The 23,990-nt window shown below is 40.2% G+C and overlaps 1 protein-coding gene across 10 annotated transcripts in view; it reads right to left on the bottom strand.

Moving 5' to 3' along the window:
• IFT140 (intraflagellar transport 140) overlaps positions 1 to 23,990 on the bottom strand; it is an 85,691-nt gene that overhangs the window by 60,165 nt on the left and 1,536 nt on the right. For 6 of the 10 annotated variants that reach the window (XM_040592703.1, XM_040592706.1, XM_040592710.1 and 3 more), the window contains exons 2-11: positions 17,227 to 17,402; positions 15,796 to 16,017; positions 11,863 to 11,984; positions 11,033 to 11,175; positions 6,595 to 6,770; positions 5,392 to 5,483; positions 4,132 to 4,238; positions 3,207 to 3,355; positions 788 to 991; positions 347 to 419 (exon numbers count right to left, since the gene is read on the bottom strand). In XM_040592703.1, the coding sequence (XP_040448637.1) occupies positions 347 to 419; positions 788 to 991; positions 3,207 to 3,355; positions 4,132 to 4,238; positions 5,392 to 5,483; positions 6,595 to 6,770; positions 11,033 to 11,175; positions 11,863 to 11,984; positions 15,796 to 16,017; positions 17,227 to 17,373 (1,435 nt within the window). In that variant the 5' untranslated portion in view covers positions 17,374 to 17,402. Of the gene's footprint in view, positions 1 to 346; positions 420 to 787; positions 992 to 3,206; positions 3,356 to 4,131; positions 4,239 to 5,391; positions 5,484 to 6,594; positions 6,771 to 11,032; positions 11,176 to 11,862; positions 11,985 to 15,795; positions 16,018 to 17,226; positions 17,403 to 21,941; positions 22,233 to 22,399; positions 22,602 to 23,990 lie in introns of those variants that run through there. The other 4 variants (XM_040592705.1, XM_040592712.1, XM_040592713.1 and 1 more) reach the window with 4 other exon arrangements.

Consider the following 23,990-nt stretch of genomic DNA (forward strand, 5'->3'; position numbering starts at 1 on the left):
TTCTGTGCCTACAGATGCACATCATCTTCAGTTTTACCTCTGCTGCCACACTGCTACTGACATGCAGGAATACCACATATTCTGAGGTTAACCCACACATTATATCTCAGCATATTTAGTGAATAAAGCACTGATGTAGGAGTTGACATTTGATTTCTGGTTCTGTTGATGATTTTTATACCCAAATCTTTCTATTTTGCAAAATGGGAATAGTGTCTAATTAGTGTTAATAATATTATTCACTTTGCACTTATGATTACAGTCCATCAGCTTTCATGAATGAAGAGAATGTGTAACTTTGGAGGAAGAGAACCATTTCAGCTCTGATCATTGTTCTAAGTCCTACCTGCATTTCTGAAGGTATCTCCTGAGCACTCAAAGACAGTAACTTGCTTCCCATTCCAGAATACTACAGCATCCTAAAACAATCAAAAAGCAAAAGAATATGAAAATTCAGTTTCTTTTGGAATCATGCAGGAATTCATGCAAGAACACAGCAAGACCTCCAGCAATAGCCACCATTTACTAGTTCCCCTGTATATCAGGTTAGAAAGCTTTCAGTAACCCCAAATTTCTCTGGTCAGCCCCTATAGAATTACTGAGTCACTGTGCTATCTGAAAAATCAGCTCCACCTCAGCATCATTGCTATCTATCATCATCAGAATACTTCCAACACAATACATTAAATATCAGAGAAGGGTTACATTAAAGACTTAGGATGTTTGGTCTCCATACGCCGAACTAGGCAACCGATTGAGCAAATAAAGGAAAAAAAATCCAAATAACCTTAGTAGCGAAGACTCCATTAACACTCATATCAACACAAAGAGTGTGTGTGGTTCCTGTGCTGAAGATGGTCACATTAAACAGGTTAGGAGACACCTGGACAACGGCCACTTGCTGATGAAAATGAGACGACATGGCCTGCTCACTGAGGATCACCACAGAGCTGGTGGTGTTCACGGCCAGCAGGTTTTTTCGGGAGCCCCACTGCACACAACAGGAAGAGAAAAAAATAAAAGGCACAACACACAGTTTCATCTAAGATCTTGAACAGTCACAGTAATACCCCAAGACAGATGACAATGGGTCAGATAGAATAAACATTTTTATAAATATACAAAGTCCTACTAGCTAAATAAAACTATAGTCAATGAATAGGAATTATTACAGATTAGAACTATTTTGTCTGTGACCCAACTACCCACGCTCCCTTAGTCTAAGCAGAAGTGCTTTTTAAATTAAAGCCACTTCCCTAAGATATTCTTGTACTGCCTCACACTTAGTACTGCAAGACAGCATCACATATTTAAAGGGCTTAATAATGCCACGATCTGTAAAACCAAGTTGCATGCATAGTTTTTTTGATTACTTTATTCTTTTCTGCAGTTTTGATAGCCCTTTACTGTTTATGTAGTCCAAATTCTCTAGCAAAACATGCTAAAACACAAGCATAAAGGGTTCCAAAAGTTCACTTCTCCCCTTCTGCTGGGAGGATCTTCATGTTCTAGCTAACCTTTTTCAATGACTTCTGTGAAGGTTATAGAAACATGGAATTGTTTGGGCTGGAAAAGACCTTTAAGATCATAGAGTCCAACTGTTAACCCAGCACTGCCAAGCCCACCACTAAACCATGTCCCTGGTTTAGCCTTTTCAATACCTCCAGGGATGGTGACTCCACCACTTCCCTGAGCAGCCTGTTCCAGGGTCTGACCACCTCTTCAGTGAAGAAAAGTTTCCTAATACCCATTCCAAACCTCCCCTGGTGCAACTTGAGGCCGTTTCCTTTTGTGATGTTGCTCATTATTTGGGAGACGAGACCAACCCCCACCTCGCTACAGCCTGCTTTCAGGTTGTTGTAGAGAGTGGGAAGGTCCCCCCTCAGCCTCCTTGTCTCCAGGCTAAACACCCCCAGTTCCCTCAGCCGCTCCTCATCAGACCTGTGCCCCAGCCCCCTCCCCAGCTCCGTTTCCATCTCTGGACACGCTCCAGCCCCTCCGCGTCCCCTCTTGTGCCCAGGGGCCCAAAGCTGAATGCAGCATTCAAGGTGCGGAGCACCAGTGCCGAGTACAGGGGGACTGTCCCCGCGCCGGTCCTGCTGGCCACACTGGGAGAGAAGCCAGGATGCCGGTGGCCTTTTTGGCCATCCGGGCACGCTGCTGGCTCACATTCAGCCGGCCGTCGCCAGCCCCCCAGGTCCTTTCCTGCAGGGCAGCTTTCCAGCCACCCTTCCCCAAGCCTGCAGCTCTGTGTGGGGCTGTTGTGCCCCACGTGCAGGACCCGGCACTGAGCCTCGTATCATTGGCCTCAGCCAATTTTATTTATCTGTAAATATTTCAAATAAATAAAAATGCTGCACCCTGACGCTTAACAGACCAAGCGTTAAAAAACAAATACTATAATGCTCTGTATTGTCATAGCCTTCAGCATTCAAAATACTGTAAATAGCATGTTTTAAGTCGAAATGTTTTAAATCATTGGTTTTGCAAATTTGTAAGAGAAAACCTACCATCCCCATCAGTCAGACACAAAAATTATCTAGCAAACAAGAAATTTTTTCTGGCAGAAGAGCAGCTGAAAACATAATTTTGTATGTAAAAATACAGCATTCCCTTCTAGATGGTAGATCTTCACACAAAAGAATGTTTGGTTGTAAATGCATCTTTTTATTTTTGCAACTACAAGTAAGAGCAAACCTTACACTAAGAAAGTGACTAAGAAGAAGAAAATTATCTACAAGCAACATAATGCATTTAGTCAGATTTTCTTGCTTGCTACTTTAATAAATTTATGGAAATTTGAGATTTCTGATAAATTGTATTTTCCAGAAAATAATTTCAGAGTGCTGAATCCATAAGGTTTGTCAATGAGACACATAACAAAGAGATGTTTGGATTTAAGGATGCCATGACTGATAATTCTCCCAGACAGAGAGATGCATTTGCATTTCAGTGTCTTAGCTTGCTGATCATTTCAACCCTGCCTGTAACAGAATAGCTACAAACAGGTAACATTTCTGCCCAATTCCAATTTTAAAAGTTACTTGATCCTGATGGCTTTTCCTTCTTCTTCTGAAGGAGGACTAGCCTCTGCTGGTGCACATATCTGTATGACAGCAATTGCATTTGTCTGTTTCACAAAGATGATCTATTCATCTAATGTTAGTGAAGTCCTACTAACATACAAGAAGACTTTCTTGTCTTACCTTTATCTGAGACACGTTTCCTTCAAGTTCTGTAGGTGCCTGGAGATTCCACCTGTCCTTGCCCTCCAAAGCCCGCATGCTTTGATTGGATCCTGCCGCTTTCCTCCACATAGCTATTCTCCCTTTGTTAGTACCAGCTGCTAAGAGACCTGCCATTCACAAACCTTTTAGGCATTTTGTATCTTAAACTTCAGGAAAACAAATCCACTTTGTTATACAAAGTAGCAGGCAGCCTAGCTCTGCTTTTAAGGTACCAAGAAGCTGCCTTCTAGAAGCATCCATTTCTTTGCCTTACTGCAAAAACTTTCTGGAAAAACAACAGGAAAAGTTACAGGTGGCAAGGCCCATTTTCTAAGCTACCAGATGAAGTTATCTACTACATGTATCAGACAATGATTTCATTTTAACCATTTATTTTTGAACAGCTGGTTTTGTAGACACCATGGGCAAGTCACCATTGAAAATGATTCCAGTAGACAGTAGCTATGCCTATGCTGGCAAACAAGGTGATGCGTAGTAGTAGCTCCATAGAAAACATCAGTTTTAAGGACCTGACGTTCAAGGTATACATATTTGGTGAGTTCTACTTTGCATTAGCTCTAGTGTGGGCTTTTAGACCAAATGGCCATAACACGATGGAGTGCATTAGGTGCACCCCAGGAGTATTTGTAACAGTTCAGTGTCATCGAAGGGAATCCAGCTTGTGTGTCAGGAGGCAACTCCACACTGCGACAAAACGTGGCGAGTATGGAATGATCTCGTACCTTCAAAATCACACTCCTGAACTAAAACGCTTTAACACCACATACTGTTACTGAAACCCTCAGTAACAAGACAAACATACTGAAACGACTACAGGACACTGAAGGCTGAGGTTTGACGAGGTTTAGGATCCAGAGATCATAGCTGCCATGTTATCTCTCACCTTTAGCACTGCAGTAAGAAACACAGTTAATACATTCGCCTCCCTCAAAGCCAAATTGCACATCTAAGGAGATCATATAGTTCTCGTCTCGGTCCAAATCCCAGAACCTAAGGTATACAAAGCAAGAGTGTTAAAAATGCTTTTCCCTCCAGATGTCTTGCTAAACACAGTCAATAGGATACTGTACATGGTATTAATTTTCTATTTGCATCGATCATTCAATTTTTAAAATTAAATTGGCAGCAGCTGACTCTGGAATGTGGATTTCTTAATCTCCTTCCTTTTCCTCTGATTTGTTAATCTGCAGCATGTTTTGTGACATTCACCCATGAAGGAAGAAAGAGGTTGGAATCAAACCCAGCTTTAAGAAAAAAAAGAAGCGAGGTCTAGCTGCAATTTTCCTCCTCCCTACTTATGCTTCCTCCTCTATTTTAATTATACTCCTCAGTTAACCAGTAGTCCTTTGGATTCCAGATTAGTTTTCTAGAAGTAAACATTGTCATCAAACATATTTCTTAATATTTGGTCTTTATCACATTCTCACAAAATTAACAGATCATTTTGGCTTATAGTAGCAGATAGAGAGGCTCAAGAAAGTGAACTACTGATGTTAATGTAACATCCCCCCCAAAAAAGTTAGAAGAAACAAGTAGACAAAGTCATAGTAAAGACAGGAAAAAGGAGATTTAATATTTTTTTTAAAAAAAGATGCAGAAAGATAAAAACTACAGAACATGGCAACATAGCAGCATGGCAAAGTAACATACTTAACTTCAAAGAACTGGGGATAGAAGTAACTGAAATACTTGTCTCATACTACAGTAACAAAGAAACATCCTGAAAAGCACGCATTTTTTTTCCTGTTGCTGATACTATGACAATCTTAAGAATCAGAATTAATAATGGAAAGAACAGCAAAGTGGCTTTTTCATGCAAAAAAAACCTGAGTGGACATTTTTTCAGAAAAAAAAATCAGTAACAGCGCTCAAGAAAGGCCATACTAGCTAAATCTGTGCCTAAGAAAGTAACTAGAGAGAAAGATAGATAAATAGAATTAGTTCTTGTCCTCAAGGAAACAGGATTTTGAATTTCTCTATTTATTTTGAAAAACAAAATTAGAAAATATTGGGAGTTTTTTCATTATTTGTTAGGAAAAAAAATCCAACAGTTCAGTAAAACATTCAGTACATGGCAGACCAAAAACCTTTTAGCTTGCACCTCTCATGGGCAGCCTGAACAGCTTTAAAGCAGGATTCTTACCTGATGACAGTCTCACCTAGTGCTGTAACAACAAGACTACGGTCTATCAAAATGATGTCTGCAGAACGACCGATCTTCCCACTCAACTTCACCTGTTAACCATAAGTAAATAAATAAATTTACAGAAGGCAGGAGGAACACACTGAATAACAGCAAGCCTCTGTCTAGTTTGGCTAAGAAGTTAAAACAGAAGAATAACTAGACCTGTCAGTTCAGACAGGCCAACAGTTTCTCTCAGGCTATGATCATTACTAAATGCATCAAGTATATAATGTATAAAATTAATAAAAGAAACCTTGTAGTGGGTTAATTAAGTAGGTAAGAAGCTCTTTTTTCTCTCGCACTAGATCTTCTCTTAGAATTTGATAAAAATGGCTTTAAAATGTGAAATACCAAAACTTACTTCTAGTAAAAAATATGTAACAATTAATACGTGAACACTCCTGTAATACACAAGTGCCCAGTCTTTTTTGATCTTAGATGAAAAGGAAAAAAAAAAAATCTTAGGAAGGTGAAGGTTTGGGTTCCATCCCCTCAAGCAGTATTCTCCAACAGTACAGTATTTTATTTGAGGCAAGATGATGGTAAGCCTAAATGACCACAGTTTGGGTTTTGTTCCTATGCAATAATTTTTAGGCCACTATGTTATTATTTGTGATTCTACGACTTGTGGGTTGTTATTTTTTAAAAGCTTCCTAGCCTTTGAAGCTGTGAAGAACACTTCCACAATGTGAGAACTAAACCATCTTTCAGATTTGCAGGCAAAGACAACAGCCTCAAGAGGAGATACTGCTCCTGCTAATCTGAAAGACAAAACAGCTCTGAGCAACTGATGAATAAAACAGAGGACACAAATTATCAATTATTTATCCGCAAGACATTTTAACAAATATTTTGAGTATACTGGAATTTTCAATTCTTCTCTAATTCACTAAGACAAGGTAAATTAAGTGTGAAAAGATTAGCATAGGGTCAAAATGAAAGACACTAAGTAAACAAAGGAAGGCAAGATGAAAATCATCTTCCCAAGTTCAATAATACATCACTCTTCCACTTGTAAATGAGCATATATTTTCTCACCAAGGTATTATCTGAGAAACCAAAATGAGAGTGGATTCATTTGTAAGCAAAAAAGTGATCATCAAAAGACCCTAACAAATAAAGATTAAACATTGCAACTTTACCCTGTCGTCTGAATCCTACCTTCATGAGCTCTTCTGTCTCTCCCTCAAGAGTAACTGCATGCAACGACAGCTGCAGGTTCTCAGTTATTACAACTAAAACATCTCTTTCCTCTATGAACAGAAGCTTTTGGACCAGACTGTCTGTGGACAATACATGCCGTATCTTTTCTTTCTCATTCACATAATGCACAGAACCTGTAGTACACAAAGTATGGGTTTAGTCCACAGTTTTTAGCTTAAAAAAAAAAAAAAAAAAAAAAATCACAGCTGCTGCTTTTTATCTTAATAAAAATGTTCTTCAAGTGCTGAAAAGGCAAAACTAACCACAATTCATTCATCGTCTAATTTATCTCAGGATACAGACTATGATAGTTGACCAGCGCAATAAACCAGACCTTGCTCACTTTTTCCCCCATATAGGAAATCTAGAGGGGAATTACTTAAATAATTTTAAACTACATGTAAACTTTCTGCATGTGTGTGCATGAATGATGGCTTCCAAAATCCTCAGTATTAGTAATACTTTGTGAAAGAAGAACAGCGGCTAAGAATTGGTACAATTTACAGCAGTCTAGATTACAGAAAACTGCAGAAACTACGTTCTTCGTTCTTTAGAAATACTCCACTGCACACAGCTTTTCTACATTCATTTGACAAGCAAATGGGATAGTTCCTTTTCAAGAACACTGACAACATAGTGCATGAATTGGCAACTACAGTACCTATCAACATTTTAAAATTCATTGTAATTTTCTTAAATTGTACTACTGTATAAACCGTGCACAGGTCTACAGAGTGAAAAAAAACAGTACAGCAGTTTGCAAATGGTATTATAGGAATTACCCACACTAATGAAGTCATCGAAATCTGACAGATCTCATGCTACACACAATTTCTTAGCAAATCATTGTATTACATAAACCTGGCATTTCAAGCCAGTGCAAATCAAAAACCCCTATGAAATGAAATAATATTTTCCCCAAAAAAATGAAGTAGAAAACTTAAATAAGAATGAACATAAAGGATCTATGCTAAAATGTTGTGCCCAAGAGGCAATATGATGTATCTAGTTAAAAAGAACGTTTTAACTTCCAAAACTATTGCAAATATATTATCAGCCACTACATTCCAACTGTATTAAAAACAATTAAAAATCCTCTTCCACCTCTTTCCATACTGCTTCATTTTCTCCCTGAAATAAAACACCGAACAGATAACTTAATCTCTCTTGTTAAATCATACAATAGTCTAGGTTGGAAGGGATCTTTCAAGATCATCTAGTCCAACTCCCCTGCCACGCGTAGGGAAATCTGTCACTACATCAGGTCGCTCAAAGCCCTGTCCAACCTGACCTTGAACACTTCCAGGGATGGGGCATCCACAACTTCTCTGGGCAGTCTGTTCCAGTGTCTCACCACTCTCACAGTAAAGACTTCACTCCTTGTACCTAATCTAGATCTACTCCCTGCCAGCTTAAAACTGTTACCCCTTGTCTTATCAGTACAAGCCCTGGTAAGAAGTCACAGACTGGTCAGGGTGGGAAGTGACCACTGGAGATCATCTAGTCCAACCCCCTGCTAAAGCAGGGTCTCCTAGAGCAGGCTGCACAGAGTCACACCCAGGCAGGTTTTGAATGTCTCCACAGGAGGAGACTCCACAGCCTCTCTGGGCAGCCTGTGCCAGCACCGCGACAGCCTCAAAGCAAAGAAGTTCTTCCTCATACTCAGATGGAACTGCCCGTGCTGCAGCTTGTGCCCGTTGCCCCTTTGTCCTGTTGCTGGGCACCACTGAAAAAAACCTAGGCCCATCCTTTGGCACTTGCCCTTAAGGCATTTGTAGACATTCAAAGATCCCTTCTTGGTCTTCTCTTCTCCAGGCTGAACACGGACCCCCTCTCTCAGCCTTTCCTCATAAGGCAGATGCTCCAGTCCCCTAATGACCTTCACAGCCCTTTGCTGGACCCTCTCCAGCAGCTCCCTGTCTCTCTTGAGCTGGGGAGCCCAGCACTGGTCACAGCACTCCAGATGCAGCCTCAGCAGGGCAGAGTAGAAGCGGAAGATCACCTCCCTCCACCTGCTGGCCACGCTGCTTTTGATGTGGCCCAGGATGCGCTTGGCTTTCTGGGCTGCAAGCACATGTTGCCAGCTCATGTCCAGCTTTGCATCCCAAATTCCTTCTCCACAGGGATGCTCTCAATCGCTCCATCCCCCAGCCTGTACTGATACTAGGGATTGTTGTGATAGTTCTCCAACGTAGCATTTTCTATCACACAGATACCTGTTTACTGTAGTATTACTTTGCAGTATTGATTACCTACTGAATCTCAGTTTTAGGACATCTTTCACAAAAAAATGGACAGTCCCTTGATTTTATTTGCCACCTGAAATTTTTTCATAAGTTAAATTAACCTTCTGTACTTGGATATTACTATATAAAGTATCAGGTAACACACAGATAATGCTACCCACTATTTTGAAGCTACTGAGGCAGTTAGGGGTTATAGCTTTCTGAGTAACTTTAAGTAAATGTTTTCACACTATCACACAATAGACGAGTCTCAAAAGTTAACAAATCTGAGCTAATTAAGTACAGCAAATAACGCAGATTCAGAAGAAAAAAAGCAGCAAAAGTATGCTGTTTAGTAAATACAAAGTGGACCAGAAGAGGATTATGACTCATGACCTAAAATGTTTGAAGTGAAAACAAACAAGGGTGCATTCAGTAAAAATATCAGGATGACCTCCACTATTCAGGTTATGTCCCAATACCCGCCCCAGTCATTTCAAATGCTCAGTAATGAAGATGATTTTTTCTGCTCATGGGAAGTGTTGCAAAACAAGGTCCAAAAATTGTTATCAGTTCAAGTATCCTCTCTTCAGATAAGCATCTCATGTAACATTACCTAAACTGCATCTATTGTTTTACTACAATGATCGGTGTTTTGGAAGTCAAAAAATATCTAGACTAATAAACACTTGAAACTTGGGAGGTTTTTTATTTTATTTTGGACTTTTTGTAGGAGCTTAATTGTTTATTTAGTTTTGCTTTAAAAGACGCTCTGTTGTCTTTAGTCAAATCTCTTTTGAGATATACAAAAGCATGCAATAAGGGGGGGGGTGGTGTTAATTCATTTTTATCAAACAAATTTGGGCTGAGAATTTGTACCTTAGAGGAAAACTACAGGTCACAATTTAAACACCATGACAACATTAACTGAGTCTGAAGTTCTAACAGATCCCTGACTAGATAAAATACATATGTCCAAATCAACGGGGGCAATGAGACTGCTGAAAAGAAACAGTCAGTGCCACTTGACTGAAATTTGAAAAGTTTGCATAGGAGGCCCAAGAAACAAAATGCGGACAGTCACTTGCAGAATATCGAGTCTGTCCCTAGATGGCGCTGTGCACCGCCACAACAGCTGCTTTGGAAGAGGGGATGTAACAGGCACAGCTACTCAAAGGTTCTCTCCTTTTACGTTTAAGAAGTGCCCTATAGCCTTTTTCCATTTAAACGGTTCATATCTAGTAAAGAGGCTTGTAGCTCACTAATCAAATGAAGGTATATCCCACTGTTCTGCCAAACAAACATGCAGCTGGACAATGCCAGTCCTGCAATCGTACAGAAGCTATACTGGTGTAAATGATGGGTTTCATTCTTGATAACGTAAGCATTGAATCAGACTCTAATTTTGCTGCACAACTAAGCACGACTTAAACATTTTTTGGAGTAGTTAACACTTGAATCAAGGATTACATGCTCGAATCCTCTACCAGAAACATTTGTCACACACATTCTGACCAGTCCAAAGAGTTAGCAGGTGAGAGACATAGAAGGCATTACGAGAACAACTGCGGCAGGAGCAGAGCAAACTAGTACCCAGAACAGTAAAAGGGAGAGAAAGACAAATAGCAGGGAAGAAATCACATTCGGAAAAAAACCAAACAAAACAGATACGCAGACTTTTTTGCTCCCTTAGACGGAAGCATCATTTCAAAGCATAATAAAACAGTGAAAAAGTACATTAATAATTTAAAATGTATGTTCTAGCAGCATTGGCCTATTTCTAGAAAAAAAACAAAACTAAAACACAAGCATTATTTTGAAGCTCTGCACAAAAAGCTGACAAGTTCTAATTTTATTTAGGCTTAGGTGTTAGAAATCGTTTTCCTTACACTCAGTTCTTCGGGAGCTTGACTAATCCAACACCTAGGGTATCCTTTTGGACAGAATCCACCCTGAAGATGCTAAGAATCTAATAATTTCATTTATTTCTTCTCACCAAACATACTTCAGCTCCTATGAACACTCCATCCTGTTGGATATACAAATATGATGGCTATATGGATATACTCTAGATATTAGATATATGAAAACGGGACTATCGTGCACTGAGCTATTTTGAAGCATTAAGGAAACAAATTTCCAGCAGACTGGAAAAGTGGTTTCGCTCTTACCATCTGTCAAAGTGATAAAGTAGGAGAGCCCTTCCTGGAGTCCCATTTTCAGAGTTGTTCCTGCTCCAGCTTTTCTCCAGTTAAACATATCCAAGGCCTTCTCATCACCACTCACAGCTGCTTTTGCCAGCTGTACAAAGTCCCTGCAAACAGAGATATTTAATTTCCAATTCCTTACATAACGGTACTTTCCAGCTCAAAGAATGGATGAGTAGTTAATAAAAATACATTATAAAGAGAGTACAAAGACATTTCATACCACGATTGGGAAAAGGATAAATTCAAAAAAAAAAAACAAAACAAAGTTTTAATACTAGTTTTCATTATCATTGTTTCAACTTTTTTACCATAAATGTATTATTATTTTTAGAGCTGTGAAACAGAAGTGGCTCACACAAGGAAAATGTTTTGTTTTGTGTTTTTACACTACAGCCATTTCCTATTTCTTGCTTGGAGAGGAAAGAAATAATGACATTTAAAGAACTGACTTCTAATTTAATTATTCTTGCTCATAATTTTATGGATAATTGTGTTCTCAGTGTGATTTCTGCTTTTCACAACCAGCAACATGGCTAATTAGAAGAACCAAAGAAAGAAAAGTCAACAGCAACAGAGAGAAAAGAATAAACAAAAGGAAGAAAATCAGTTGCTGCATACAGGACACAAATAGCCAGCTGCTAGAGTGGGAGGACAACTTAGAAATAAAGGACAGTTAGGAAAAGAACTTTTTTAAATATATATGTATTTTAACAAGGTTTGTCTGTGAGTAGGGTTCTTCAGTGGAAGGACAGACCTGGTCTACCAATGCTCTGACAGGACACAATACTTACTCGCCAGGAGGTGGTGGTCGAAAGACACAGTGACACAGACATTTCCCGTACTCCTGTTTTAGCAGGGCAGGACCCTGCACTCTGCCTCGCTGGTCCACTCTCCATAGAACCAAGACACCATGCTAGAAAAAGACAGTGGTTAATTCATTACACTTTGCACACAGACGAGAATCCAGCTACTCAATTCAAATAAAAATAAACATTTTATTGACAGAGCATCACCCTTCTTTTAATTTAGTTAACACATACAGTTACTCCCATTTAAAACTAAGCCACAAGGAATAAAAATGATCTTTAACATTTTAGTTATTTGCTTATTTAAAATGAAGTTATCTAAAAAAAGCTTGTTGGTCCTATCCATTCTTAGGAAAATGACACTGCCAGAGCAATGAAATTGAACAGCCTGCATTTTCCTCTGCAAGTAGCATATGCAAGTATTTGTTTAGGTAACTCCCTTTCCACTTCTCTCTTGCAAGTAGTTTGATTGCTAAAAGAAAAGATACCGAGATAGTAAAGCATAAAAGATGCATCCCTAAGCAAGCATATGTAACACTGATATAGATGAGCATGTGTATATGACTAGACATACATGAAGTCACGGGATGCAGATAACCTAAGCAAAAAATTTCAGAATTTCTAGAGCTTTCTTCTTCTTTCAGAGTAGACATACAACAAGAATTCATTTTTAGAAACAGAGCTTAGTAACTAGAAGAATCATAGACGCTAAAGAAAGGAAGTCTGGTTAGCTAATTAACTCAATGGTAGTCAATATAAGTTGGCCCTCAGAGCCTGGCACAGGTTCTGAAGGTAACATGCATTTTGCAGTGCTAGCTCAGAACAAGCATCAAACCCCAGGTGACTGGAAAGAATGAAGAATGCAGAGAAGCAAAAAGACAGTTCAGCATGACATACACGTTAACCACCCACCACCCCAACAAACTGACTTGTGCTACAGCCTCACAGCTGGAATTTTAAGATTATTATTTATTGTTGTTATTATGTTAGTGCTTAGGGAACCAAATTGCATTTGGAGGCCCTGTGTATAAGCATTACATAAAAAAAAACCAGGAACAATTTTCAATATCAAGTTCAATCTCCTTTTATTTCATTAAGATAGATAACAAAATGGCATAATTTGCTCTATCCTTCTTTATTGTTTTCACTGGAGTATTGCCTTTCTAAAAGTGAAAGACTAGTAGCAGTGGTACACTCTAAACAGGTATTCTTCACAATCCTAACTAGAAGCCACATGGGATGCAGCTGAGGCCTTCCAAGGAAACATTTCTTTCTTTTTCTTCCTAAAAATCAAGAATCAAAGTTCTAACTTATTTTCAGCAGGAAGATGGTAATATTTATACCTCACACAACTGTTACTAAAGTGTGGTGCTGACTCTTAACAGCTTAAAGAATGTGACATAGTGTGCATCTGTGAAACTGCTGTACCCCTGTCCCAAGAGACCACTTACAGTTCATGCAACGTTTGCTGGTTACCTCTGGAAATCACAAGATCCTGTGACCTGAAAGCTCATGTCCTGTTGGCTTCTCTCACTTTTCATCCAGCTTTAAACATCACCCAATTCCAGGGATCCCAAGAAAACTTGCACCATGTATAAACTGGAGGAAAAGCCTGCAGCTTGTAAAGCTGCTGACCTTCCTTCCATCTCGTTCTAGATACCCTACCCTGTATCTAGATAACCTAGTTGCAAACCCAGTTCTGAGTTTGGAACACATGAGATTGGAAACAAAGAAGCTCACTACCTCTTCTAAGCGCGACTGGTTATAGAAAGGATGCAGAACTGGTCTGCTTGCAAATGGTATTTGAAAAGGACAAAGGACGTTGACCTTATAATCTGTAAGATTTACTCTTCAGGTATCCTGTATCTTCCCAATCATTCTTAACAACTCAAAGCTTTAGCTTCTTGTTAGAAAGGCTACTTGCTTTATAAATAGGCTTTCATTATAGAAAGCACCTAGATTCTTAGGATTCTTTTACGTGATTAAAGCCTGGAAGTCATCCATGTTACTTGCTGCATAAAACACAAATTAAGAGCTTTGATTTTCACAGGATCCTATTCCAACTTTAAGCAGTTATTTTCAAATAATTTTCTTGCAACTCTGGATTTATGATGACTGAATGTCCTCAACTGAGCACTCTGTTATGAAGACCCAGTGAAGATCAAACAGAAACCAAATCAGGACCCCATTATTTATCTTCTTTCTAATGATATTCCTCTAATATGAGCAGAGTATGATCCTAGCAGCACTCACCTAATGGTAGTTTCCTGAATATAAACCTTCATGGGAAACATTTTTAAAATAAACTTAAAAGCTATTGGAAAAGACATAGGAAATGAAGCATACCTATGCTGCACAGCAGACCATGGTACAACACCCCTGAGTGTTTAACACATGGGGTGAGTGGGCCCACCCAGCACAGTACTGGGCAGACACACCGTCTTGGAGCTGGCCACAGGATGCTGGGCCAGCTGCACGCTCAGCCTCACAGGCCTGGGCTCTGAGCAAGGCTGATAAGCTCAGGCTGGCCACTAGACACACAGCTGCGGATTTTTAAGGACCCACATTTCATTGGTCAGGGACACCAGGGAGTGTCTCAAAGTATATTCAGCTGTGTGTTTCACTGTCTGCAGAGGGTAACACAGCTATTTTGCTATAACGAACATCTCTGAGTTCAGCTGTGCTGCTGATCCATATATAGAGGTTGGTCCTTCCAACTACAGCAATTGACACTACATGAAACTGAAGACCATTCATGCCAACACACGCACAGGCTTTGTTTTGTCATGTTAAGGTATTTCCCTGAATCCACTGCTTATTCTACTTTGATTAATCCCATCAGAGGAGCAGTTAGGATTGTTGAAATTTGCCTGTAAGAACAGCTATATCTGTTTTAAGATTACTTCATTACTGTGATCTGATACCAAATAAATCCATTGGAAAAAAAGTTTCTTCATAAACATAGGGTTAATAGAAGCTGTGGCTTTTGTATACAAACAAGGCCTCAGTTACACTGTGCGTGACCTTTTTTTGTCCGGGCAGCATTTTGTCTTTTCTAATAAAGAAGAGGATAAATTAATATTTTACTCAATTTTGAAGTTCTGCATTTCTGTCAAATGCAGCAACAGAATTATACAAAGGATGATTTAAAATTGCATTTCCTCTGACTCATACAGGTAGTAATTCTCAAAGAGCAGAACTGAAATTCTTGGACAAGCTCAAGTTTGTATCAGGGAAAAATACAGAAAAATCCACCTTTTTCTTCTTCTTCATTTGCTGACTCAAGAACTGGCAAAACCAGAAACTTCTATGAATACTTAATCCTGAATGCTAAATATTCAATAGCTAGTTTCTCATTTCACTACCTAAAAGAGCAACCAGCTCAACAAGAAATAAAGACTGTCACATTTCAAGTAGTTCCACAACATATTTTCCATACAATAAGCTTGACTCCTTTTTAGAGTATTAATAAAAACATGGGGGGTTGGTACTTAAGTGAGCATTACTATGCACTTGCTGCAAATGAATATGTTGTAACTGGAATGTGTTTCTTGACAGCTGGGCTTTATTCCAGAGTTTCCCACAAAACTCATGCATAGACAGGAGCAGATATTCAAATTGTCTATGCCTTAATTGCCCCAGCCACGAAATAGCCTTAAACCCTAATCTGATCAGCACATACTGATGTTAGATGCTTATTTATTTAAATTGATAGAACAGCAATGAGCACTGAAGAAAAAGTTAAAACTGAGATTTGGTTTCACTGCCATCAGATCTAATTTGTACCTAAAGCGAGGAAATTTCTCTTCCCCACAACTATCTCTTCCCTTAACAATCCATTCCATAACCTCTTTCCATCACAGGGCTTGCAACACTGCCTTCCACATCAAACATAGATCTGGCATTTCAACTACTCACCCCATCACCAGACACAAGGCAGGTACCATTCGTACTCCAGTTTAGGACTGTAATTTTGGTATTATGATGTGGTGGTACAGTGTGATGCTCCTTGTCTTGTTTGTTAAGTATCACAACTTCTCCCGTCTCCCAGCCTGCTGCAAGAATGGGTCTGGAAGGGTGCCAGGAAACTGATGTGACCTGAAAACTTCTCTCAACGTGTGCATCAGACACATGTTCTCCCTACAAATGGAAATAAAGGGCAAGCTCAGTACAACTGAAACTCAGTATAAGGATGCAGCTAAACCTTCAGATTCGCTTCCCAGTCAACAAGATATTTTTCTGTGATACAGGACTGGCATGTAATAGAGCTTCCTGCGAGAGATATGAAGTGGCTGCACAAATTCTCTTCACAGATGTTTCACATGGACAAAAGTGTGCTACAACATGCAGCAAATCCACTTGAAAATTGCTAATGAAAACACAGCATTAAATGACTGTCTCACTCTGCTTTTCCACGCTGTTCTTCCTCACAGCACACACAAGCAGCTCTCATTAAATATCAATCTTTCACTTCTGTATGAAAGATGAGGAAGCTTTCAGCATATTTCAAGGTTAAAACCCCCAACTTTTGAGAAAGGATAGAGCACCTCACTAAGGACACAGAATAATCTAATGCTTAAATAGCTCTTGTACATGGTTTGCAACACTATCTCAGGCAGATCCTTTAACTTCTCTATGTATTTTTCTATTTGTAAAATCTAGATGACAGTTTTTCAAAATGCACTTTGAAAAGTATACATTTTATAGGCTACTTATATTAACACTTAAACATTTCCAGTATGTCTGCTGCTAGATAGCTTGTAGTGCCACTTCCCTAAATAGCCCACTTTTTTCCTGAAAATTATGCAAACTGAAGTCCTACGCAAGCCTTGTGTGTACAGTTTAGAGTATGCAAAGGAAGTATCTGTCTACAGGCAGAAACTGTAGTAGGAAACAGCCTACTCAAATGGGACAAGCTGAGTCTAGCAAATCAGTTCAGTCTCAAGGTGGAGAAATTATTTTTTAAAATTACATTTCTTAGTATATTTAATTCACTTAAGAGTTTAAAAAAGAAGCACCATGTGTCCATTTTACTTATAAGCCTGAAATTCTCATAATATGAGAAGTAAAAAGCAAATGAGTAACCACCACAAACAAGACTTAAAGGCTGTAAAAATTAAATTTCATGGAAAGATCAATTTAAGTTTTGAAGATCCTTTTTATAAAATGTGATCAGTAACTGACAAATCTGATGTGTTCTAGATAGCATGGGACATGGATAGTAATTAAAATCCAGAGAGAGAAATTCAAGAAGCCTAAGGAAGGCTGCAAATACATAGATTAAAAAAAGTGAATTTTCAAACCAGCAAAATGATAGCAATTCCGAAAGCAAACCTGCTGCTTATTCACCTGTTCCAGGTAGATATCCACACAGCCCCCAGACGCTGTGCTGATGGAAGCAACTGCCAGGAGTGGATGAAGCGGGTGCCAGGCTATATGAGAAGGGGAGGCAACTGAATCCGGAGCTTCTGTTCGATGATCCACATACACAGCCATCACAACAACAGCTGTCACAGGTTGCAAACCTGTACAAGGAAAACAAACATTTCTAAAAGGTATGCTTAAGTATATAACATACACATGCTAGGTATATATGCTATATAATATATATAAAATAACACGTATGCTTTAAAAACGTGGAAAAAAAACCCTACAACATCATCTTGTTAATACGGACTACACAGACATGAAAAAGGTCATAGCAGTATTTAAAAAAAAAACCAACAAACTAAACCAAAACAAAACCAGAGGAATACCGAGCCTTGTAGTCTGTAGATTCATAGTGCACATAGGCTAGTACCAAACTCTCACCAGTGGCTTGTGCTGGCTTGTTTCAGAGGACTCGGAAAGAACTCAGAATTTGCAATAAACTACTTCCAGTACTTCATCCATCTTTGGATATGATTTTATGTTGTAAAGGCTCTTATCTAGGCTTTCAAGGTAAGTTTTAACAGTTGTCACCACTTTGGAGCTTGTACTGTTGAAATTACACAGTATTAGTTTAACTCATACTACCCATTTCCTATGTTTAAACTGTTATCTACATTTGAATGAAAATATTCTAAGTGCTGATGTTCTAAGGAAAAGAACTTGAAAGCAATGCTCTTTTCAGATTTTTGTGCCAGAAAAGGAGGAATTAATCTTTAATATCTTAAATACAGAGATGGTTTTGGGGATCTATGTTGTGTGATCTTACTGGCTTGGTTTCAAAAGAAAAACAGCTGGAGAAAAACACCTTGAGTTATTAGTGAATAACTCCGAGACCTGGTGGAAAAAAAACCAGAACAAAACAAAAAAGAAAAAACCAAAAAAATGCCAGCTTCGAAATGTCCAGAAGACTCCTTTGACATTTCAGGGGAAGATACTTTCTTCAGCACAGCTAAACCATGATTTAAGAACCTGCAGGCACATATATGCATAGCAGTTAGATTTGCCTAAATCACCAAATGGACACCAACACAGGATGTAAACAGACTCTTGTTTTAACATCTCTTTACTTCAAATATTCTGTCAGTGCTTAAAATAAATATTTTGCTTTTAAGAAGGCTGTCTTTCCCCCCAGCCCTGCCAAAAAAAAAAAAGAGAAAAATTAAATCAGATTTAACACCTTCGACAGATTAGAGAGGTGGGTAACATTTTAAAATAAGTTGATAGTTCCATACGTTGCCTCTGATATTACAAGGAACAACATGAACTACCAGATGGGCAAACAGAAATGTGTAGTTAGCCTAAAGACAAGCAATTTGATCTTTCAATGAGATTCATTCACCTTTACCTCCATGTTACAGCAGCATGTGAGTCTAGTTTTATTGCCACACAAAACCACCGCAATAAAACAGTCAAATAAAAATTTGAGTGGTTTTCATGTTTTTAATAGCTTTCTTATCGCTTCAGCTCTGTTCCAAAATACTGTACCCATTCTACCACTTTTGTTCTTACTTCATCTGTTTCATTTTACTCTAACAGGAGAAAAATTTAGTCCACATTTGAATCTAAGTTTTATATAGGCTCAGAATTTGAACTAGAAGAGAAATTCACTTCAGATACTTTGAGATGCCTAAATGAAAAAAACAAACACCACATCAACCAAAACAAAAAACCCCAACACGTTTGGTATGAAATAATGGTTTTATAATACAAAACCACGCAGCTGTAATGCCTTTTCTAGAGCCACTTTTTTCTGGTGTTAAGTGTTCCTTGCATCTATAGTCATAAGTATTACCTATTATTATTGCTATTTCAGTCCCCTTCAGAGAAGGGAAAAGATTTGTTTGTCAAGCTTACAAACTGCTTCTCTTGATCAACTCATTAATAGCCAATGATCCCTTTCAGCATTAATAGACAGCAAGAACAATTTTTCAGTCAACATTGTATGTATTCAAAGAGACAGAGTAGCATTTACTAAAACAAGATTCAGTGATATTGTCATGCAAATTATGGACAATCCCTAATATAAAATAATTTTCAGCATCTCAAGAACTATACAAAATTGTACAAGACTGCTATATACAAATAGTTAATTTATTTGTGTAAGTGGATTACTCAGTGATGTAAAAATCACTGAACCAATGTTCATTTGCTTGCTGTAATCTTGGGAATTCATTAGTCACGTTTACTGTTGCTTCAAGCATGTGTACTTAAACTGCAGCTTTGACAGATGCTTCTTCAAAGAAGCTGTCAAAAAAAAAAAAAAAGAAACCAGTAGCACTATCTCTACAAATTATTCTGGCACTACATGTTCTATTTTTTCAGGGTCTAAAAGAAGAGAATTTCTGGAAAAGTTAAACATTTTGTGGCTTGGAATAGAACATGACCAAGTCCAGATATCTGATCTCAGTAATCAGATTAGATACACCTGATGGACGCTTCTGAAATAACCCACAAGCACTTCATAAAACCCCTCAGAGTTCATAGAATCACAGAACAGTTTGGGTTGGAAAGGACCTTTAAAGATTATCTAATCCAAGACCCTGTGTGGGCAGGGACATCTTTCACTAGATCAGCTTGATCTATGCCCTGTGCAACCTGACCTTAAAAATACCCAGTGATGGGGTATCCACAACTTCTCTAGGTTACAGTGTCTCACCATCCTTATCACAAAACTTTTCTTCCTTATATCCAAACTAAACCTACCCTCTTACAGTTTAAAACCATTAGCCCTCGCACATCAGTACAGGCCTGGTAAGAAGTCTCCCTCCACTCTTCTTACAAGCCCCTTTAAGTACTGGAAGGCTGCTCTAAGGTCTCCCCAGAGCATTTCGTTCTCCACACTGAACAACCCCAACTCTCTCAGCCTCTTCCGTACAAGAGAGGTGTTCCACCCCTCTGACTATGTTCATGGCCCTCCACCAGACCTGCTCCAACAGGTCTGTGTCTTTCCTTTGCTGAGGACTCCAGAGCTGAACTCAGTACTGCCAGGGGAGCCTCACTGGAGTGGAGGGACAGAATCCCCCCCTCAAACTGCTGGCCACGCTGTGATGCAGCCCAGGATATGGTTGGCTTTCTGGGCTGCAAGTGCACATTGCCAGCTCACGTCCAATTTTGCATCCACCAGTACCCCCAGTTTGTTCTCCACATGGCTGCTCTCAATCCCTTCATCCTTCAGCCTGTACTGATACTGGGGATTGCCCTGACCCAGATGCAGGACCTTGCACTTGGCCTTGTTGAACTTCATGAGGTTCACGCTGGTAAACATCAGACATGACACTAATGTCTGCCCACACAGAAAAGTTAAAGAGAGGTTCAAGGTCATTCTCTGTCCCTCTTCTTAACTGGCCAGACACAAGGCAGGTCTAGTCCAGACATCACAGACCCATACCAACGTGGCCCCGTGCTCGTGGTATCGTGTCCTTTGGGGAAATCAAGCCTTATTTCAGGGTTTATCAGCTCACCGGTCATATGCCACCAATACAGGGGCCAATGCAGATTGATAACCGGCCATCACCTCAGAGCATGAGCAAAGGATTGCCTTTGTCTGCACTCACCAACATAGACATGCGTCAGATTTCACAAGGAATCAGTCATTTTACGAGGAAGATTATCCTCTGATATAGGAGAATTTCCCTCCAGACAAACCTCTCAATTCACTACTTACAAGTTGATGGATTATTAAAATAAATTACAAACCAAATAGCTTTTATTTGTTTGGTTTGAATGTTCTGGGATTTAGATAGATAACATCAGGATTCCTACTGCTACAAATAACAGCAGTGAGCCAGAATATATGCACTTATTTCAAAAGACAATCATCTACACTAGGAAATTTTTGTTTTTTTAAAAAATATGTTATTCTGTCTTTGGTGACAATTATTAAAAAGCTACTTTTACGCTCTGTCTGACAATGTTGTCAGCACATTTAGCATCTAAAGGAGGCTGATTATGATTAGGTTTGCTGTTCTTGTGGAACTGCTACCAGCCACAAGCTTATGAGAAAACCCATCACCAAGCATGTTCATAAGGTGAGTTTCCCGTAGGCATTGCCATGGTGTTTCCCTGACAAGTCTTCACAACTACCTATGTAAAACCACAGGTTTTTCTTATAATCCCAATCTATAAGAAATGCTAGCTTTTACATTTGAAAATGCTTAAAATAGCCCCAGAAAAAGAATTGGAACACAAAATTGAGTTATGCTACAAAAAGATGGCTGACGACTGAATATTAATTCCTCTAACCAGCAAAACACGAAGAATAAATAGTAAAAAAGTGATTAAATCCTGAACCCGCACCAAGGGTGAAAAGGCGCCGAGGCGAGCCCTGCCTGCTTCTGCCCGGGGCCAGCGCCTCGCGTGGGCCGAAACCTGCGTGGGCCACCTCGGCCGAGCTGCAGGGAGCACTCGCCAGCCCGCAAGGAGCCGCCGCTGCCGGCCCCGGGCGCGACAAACGCGCGGGTCCCGCCCGCCCCGGTCCCGCCGCCCGCCCCGTTGCCTCAGGCTCAGCGCCACTGGCCCCGCTCCCGCCGGCCGGGCCCAGACCGACCGGGAAGAAGCCGGCCAAGCCTCTGAGGGTGCCCGGCGCCCTCGCTCGAGCCGACCGCAGCGAGCCAGGGCCCCTCGCCCGCCCCTACCTGCCGGCGGCCCCGGAGTGCGGCCCCGGCGCTGAAGGCCGCACCGGCTACGCGAGTCTTCGCGTTACCCCTGACAACGGAGAGCCTCGAGCACGGAAACTCCCAACCTGGAGCCGAAGAGTCACGGGAATAACCGAAGCCGCCCGCTCGCACACCGAAGAGAAGCGGAAAGTGCCGAACGCGCTCGGCCGCGGCGCCCCGCGGTGCCCCGCAGGCGAGCCGGGGCCGGTAGCGGAGCGGGGCGAGCAGCGACCGCGCCGGACTGACTCTCCGCCGCCCTCGAACGGCGCCCGGGCGCCATGGTCAAGCATCAGCAGCTGCCTTCAGTTATGTCATGCATTAACGCTGCGCTGTAGCCCCCCAAAGCTCTCCTGCCGCTGTGCCTACACCCCACCCTCCCCTCCTCCAGCACCCCTGGGTGCAGCCAGGGACAGCGCAGCTCCATCCCCAGTCCTCACCCGTGCTGGGCCTGCATTCAGCCTTCACGGCCAGGTTTACTCAAAACAGAGAATTCAAGATCCAGTCCTCATACTGCTGTCAACTCCACAAATGTTTTAAATTCCTCTGAAGTCACAACATTTCCACACAAGCGGATGGAAAGGAGCCACTCCAACACAGTTGTGACCAGCAATTTCTGCATGCACTGACTTATGTTGACTCTGGCCATGTGTAACATATTCTGCAATTTATGTGGCATTTCACACCTTTTCCAATTATACAGAAATTACTGGGACCCTTCTGACAAAAAAAAAAAAAAACCAAAAAAAAAAAAGAAAGAGTCAGTTTTGTTAGGCAAGTAGGAAAAAGTACTAGGTGGGAGGCAGACTTCATTAAAAGACTCTGTGTCTCCTCCAAAACTTAAAGATAGGCTTTAGGTAGGAAGGCAAAACACTGGCTTTAGACTGTCTTACTACAAGCTCAGCAACCCCTCTAGAACAAACTGTTCTGAGCACCAGCACTGACAGTCCCATTTCATGTAGCTTTTTATCTTCTCTCTTACAAGGCATCAGCTCTAAGAAGGTCATTTCTGGCATCTCTTCTTGGTGGATTCTTGGACACATAATAACACCTTTAGCTCACATTGGTGCCACTCCCAAAGCACAGTGCCCACAGGATTTTTTGAGAGCATCAGACCTGGAGCATTTCAGCAGACCATGTGGGCAGATGCCTTGTTTTCTCAGACAACCAGGCTAATGGGGAAACTATTGCAATTACATAGTACAATCAAGTTGGAAATACACGGCCAGCAGGAGCCTCAGGCAATCGTATAGTCTATAATACCTTTCTGGGCTGGAATAAAAATCATCTGAAAACCTCACTGACTGTCTCTGCTTAAGTGACCATTTTTACAGCTTTCATAATTGCCTCGTTCAATGTTACACAAAATTTTGCCCAGTAACTGAACTAGACATCCCTACTTGTGCATGCTTAGCTGAATATTAAAGTTCCCTGCCCTCCAATACCCAACAGAGAAGACCTGCTGTAAAGGATTTGTATCCTAAACAGACAAATGAGCAGGGCATCCTAGGATACAAAGATCTTCCTTCCTGCACACTGCACTCATAAAAGATGTCTAACAGCTCTGAGTCCCTGTAGTCCCAAGACAGATTTCAGGAGTGCAGTCCCACACAGTGCATTTCATCCCTTCCTCTAAGGGCTTGACCTCAGATACCGAGGGGGGGGGGAAAGTTTCACGATTAGGTGCTTCCTATTTAGTAAGCCATAAAGGATTAACAATAGGTGCATGACCTTTGGTTTAAATCCTCTTACCTGAAACAGGAAAGAACTGTTTTAGTAACATGAAGATCATCTATTACCATTTGTCAGATTAAATAACTTAAGAGCCTTTTAGCACAAATGAGTTATGAATGAAACTTAGTAGCTTCTAAATAACCTAAAAAGGAAATACAGGACAACATGCACTGTACTGGTGGCTTTTACATCTAAGATTTTTGGAAGAGTATTTTCATGTTATAAATAATGTAATGATCATGCACATTACATGCAGAATTAAAAAAAAAAAACAAAACAAAAACACATACAACAGAA

Source organism: Falco naumanni, chromosome 4, assembly GCF_017639655.2.
Source record: "Falco naumanni isolate bFalNau1 chromosome 4, bFalNau1.pat, whole genome shotgun sequence".
In the NCBI taxonomy this organism is placed as follows: domain Eukaryota; kingdom Metazoa; phylum Chordata; class Aves; order Falconiformes; family Falconidae; genus Falco; species Falco naumanni.